Consider the following 2,291-nt stretch of genomic DNA (forward strand, 5'->3'; position numbering starts at 1 on the left):
GGTGTGGACCGTAGAAGGCTGCCACGGGTTCACATCCCGTCCGCATGCACCGCCAACCTCGGGTAACCCCCACCCCAAATAGCTATCCATATGCCCCACACCTTGCCGACATGTATCTCCACAGTTCCATCTTTAAGCCGGGCCAACCATGCAAACCTTTATATCGATTGTGTCACGTCCAGTATGAATTATGTTGTTCGTCATATCGTTTTGCACTACAGAACCACACTGTACTCTTAATACTGTACTACTATTTTAATAGTAGTATTAAGAGTACAGTTATGTGTACTATTAATTAATACTACTATTAAAATAGTAGTATTAATTAATAGTACACATAATCTTGACAATACTTATAATTCGAAGTACCAGTTACAACTACTACTACTGTAGTATTGTCAAGATTATGTAGTTACAACTACTACTACTGTAGTATTGTCAAGATTATGAGCAGCCCAAATCGGCAGAGAATCGATCGACCAATCAAAACTCAGAACACTCAAAACGTAGCCAATCAAATCCACTCTTCGACCAATTCAATATCGAATTAGTGTGTGAATGAGATTAGTGTGACACTTGGCCATTTTTACATACAAAAGTCAGTATAGAGAATCCATGGATAGATTTGGCGAATCAGCACAAAAGTCCAAATTTTGGGTAAAAGGACAATACTGCTACTGTGTATACTTCACAGTAGTACTGTAGTATTCACTCTCTGCCTCCAAGAGGTAACGAATCCGAACAACATGTGCTTGGTCTCGTTGCATCTTCAATCATTACGTCACTCTTGCCTGTCTCATCCAACAGATGGAGGTACATATGGACGACCAAAAAATGGACTCAACTCATGTCGTGGTTAAAATAACTTGACCACACAACCAGGGGCTATATTATTCCGACAGCTCTATCAATCAATGAAGATTGCAGCGGTGGTGGCGATCCTCTTGGTGTGGACATCATGCACCGAACCATGTTGTTTTGCAAACGGCCAGATAAACACGGGGGAGCGCGGTTCACTTAACTACGACTTCGTCGAAAGCTTTGTCTTGGCGTCGCCCGTTGCACGCGTCCATCGATACACCGCCGCGTCGTACGCAGCAAACGACCCAAACGAAGTCAGACACTACATCACGTCATGCACTCATGGTCGTGCGTAGGATCGATACGTAGTGCAAGTGGACTCAGACGCAGTGTTCGCGTCCGTCTTGGACGGCCACGGGGGATGGCAGGTGGCCGAGTACGTGAGAAAACACTTGGTCAACAACACCGCCACGCTGCTTCGAGATGCTGCTTCCAATGACCCCACCCACGTAACATGCGCTATCCATCATTCTTATCTTACGGTGTTCTTGTGGTTGCATGCAGATCGCGTCGTCGTTGTCGAGTGCGTTCGTGGCTACCGACGACGCAATGCGCCCCCTCCTGCTTCCATCATTTCAGTTCGGATTCGGGCAAGTGAACCGCGTGGGTGCGTGCTCGATGCTGGCGTATGCAAAAGGAGGCACTTTGGTCGTGGCCAACGGTAAGCACAGTATCGTTCGATGTCCAATCCACGAACAATCATCGTAGCCGGCGAAGTAAGGGCGGTGCTGGCGTCGACCGATGCCTCAGGGGGGCTGGTGGCAACACCCCTGAGCACTGACCACAACGCCAACCTCGCGTCCGAACAAGCTCGGTTGAGGAAAAGCCATCCAAATTAGCCCGACGTGTTCGTGTGTCCATTGCGGCGTCAAAGGCAAGTTGCAGCCAACTCGGTAAGAACTTCGTCAAGTCAATGCATGCTCACAAACTACTCGGTAACGTAAATGACCAATTTATGATCACTGTACCAATTTATGATCACTCCGTATCAGCCAATCGCATCGCAATATTTTTTGGCGGCAAACCTCTCGTAAATTATACGCTCGAGTTTCAAATCCCAAACAAATCCCAATCACAGCTTTGATGGTGACGCAGCGCCGCATTCAATACACCCCTGCAGACCTGGAGCTTGCCATCGCCGAAGTCCTTCAAGGAAAGAACGGACGCGATGTTGCACGAACTTCGAAGATACCCTACATCACGGTCATGCGAAAGGTTCGTGCCACGAAGGCCGGGACCATTCAGCCCAACAAGCGGCGCGGACCAAAGCCCGTGTTGCCCGAGCAGTGCGAGGCTGATCTCGTCGACTGGATTGCTGGAATGCAAATGGACGGCTTTCCACCAGACCGAGCGGCGATCATCGTGAAGGCCAATCAGATCTACAGACGCCTGGACCAAACAGGGACACTGACCAGTGGGTGGTACACTCG

At 48.8% G+C, this 2,291-nt stretch overlaps 1 protein-coding gene across 1 annotated transcript; it reads left to right on the forward strand.

Moving 5' to 3' along the window:
- Positions 1-914: 914 nt before the first annotated feature.
- Positions 915-1,700, forward strand: H257_19418 (hypothetical protein; the record flags this gene model as incomplete). Its single annotated transcript, XM_009848563.1, has 4 exons — positions 915-1,115; positions 1,158-1,310; positions 1,366-1,522; positions 1,570-1,700. 4 exons carry the CDS (start codon positions 915-917, stop codon positions 1,698-1,700), a joined length of 642 nt encoding a protein of 213 aa, XP_009846865.1.
- Between the last annotated feature and the right edge of the window lie 591 nt (positions 1,701-2,291).

This window comes from Aphanomyces astaci, assembly GCF_000520075.1.
Source record: "Aphanomyces astaci strain APO3 unplaced genomic scaffold supercont1.572, whole genome shotgun sequence".
In the NCBI taxonomy this organism is placed as follows: Eukaryota; Oomycota; class Saprolegniomycetes; order Saprolegniales; family Verrucalvaceae; genus Aphanomyces; species Aphanomyces astaci.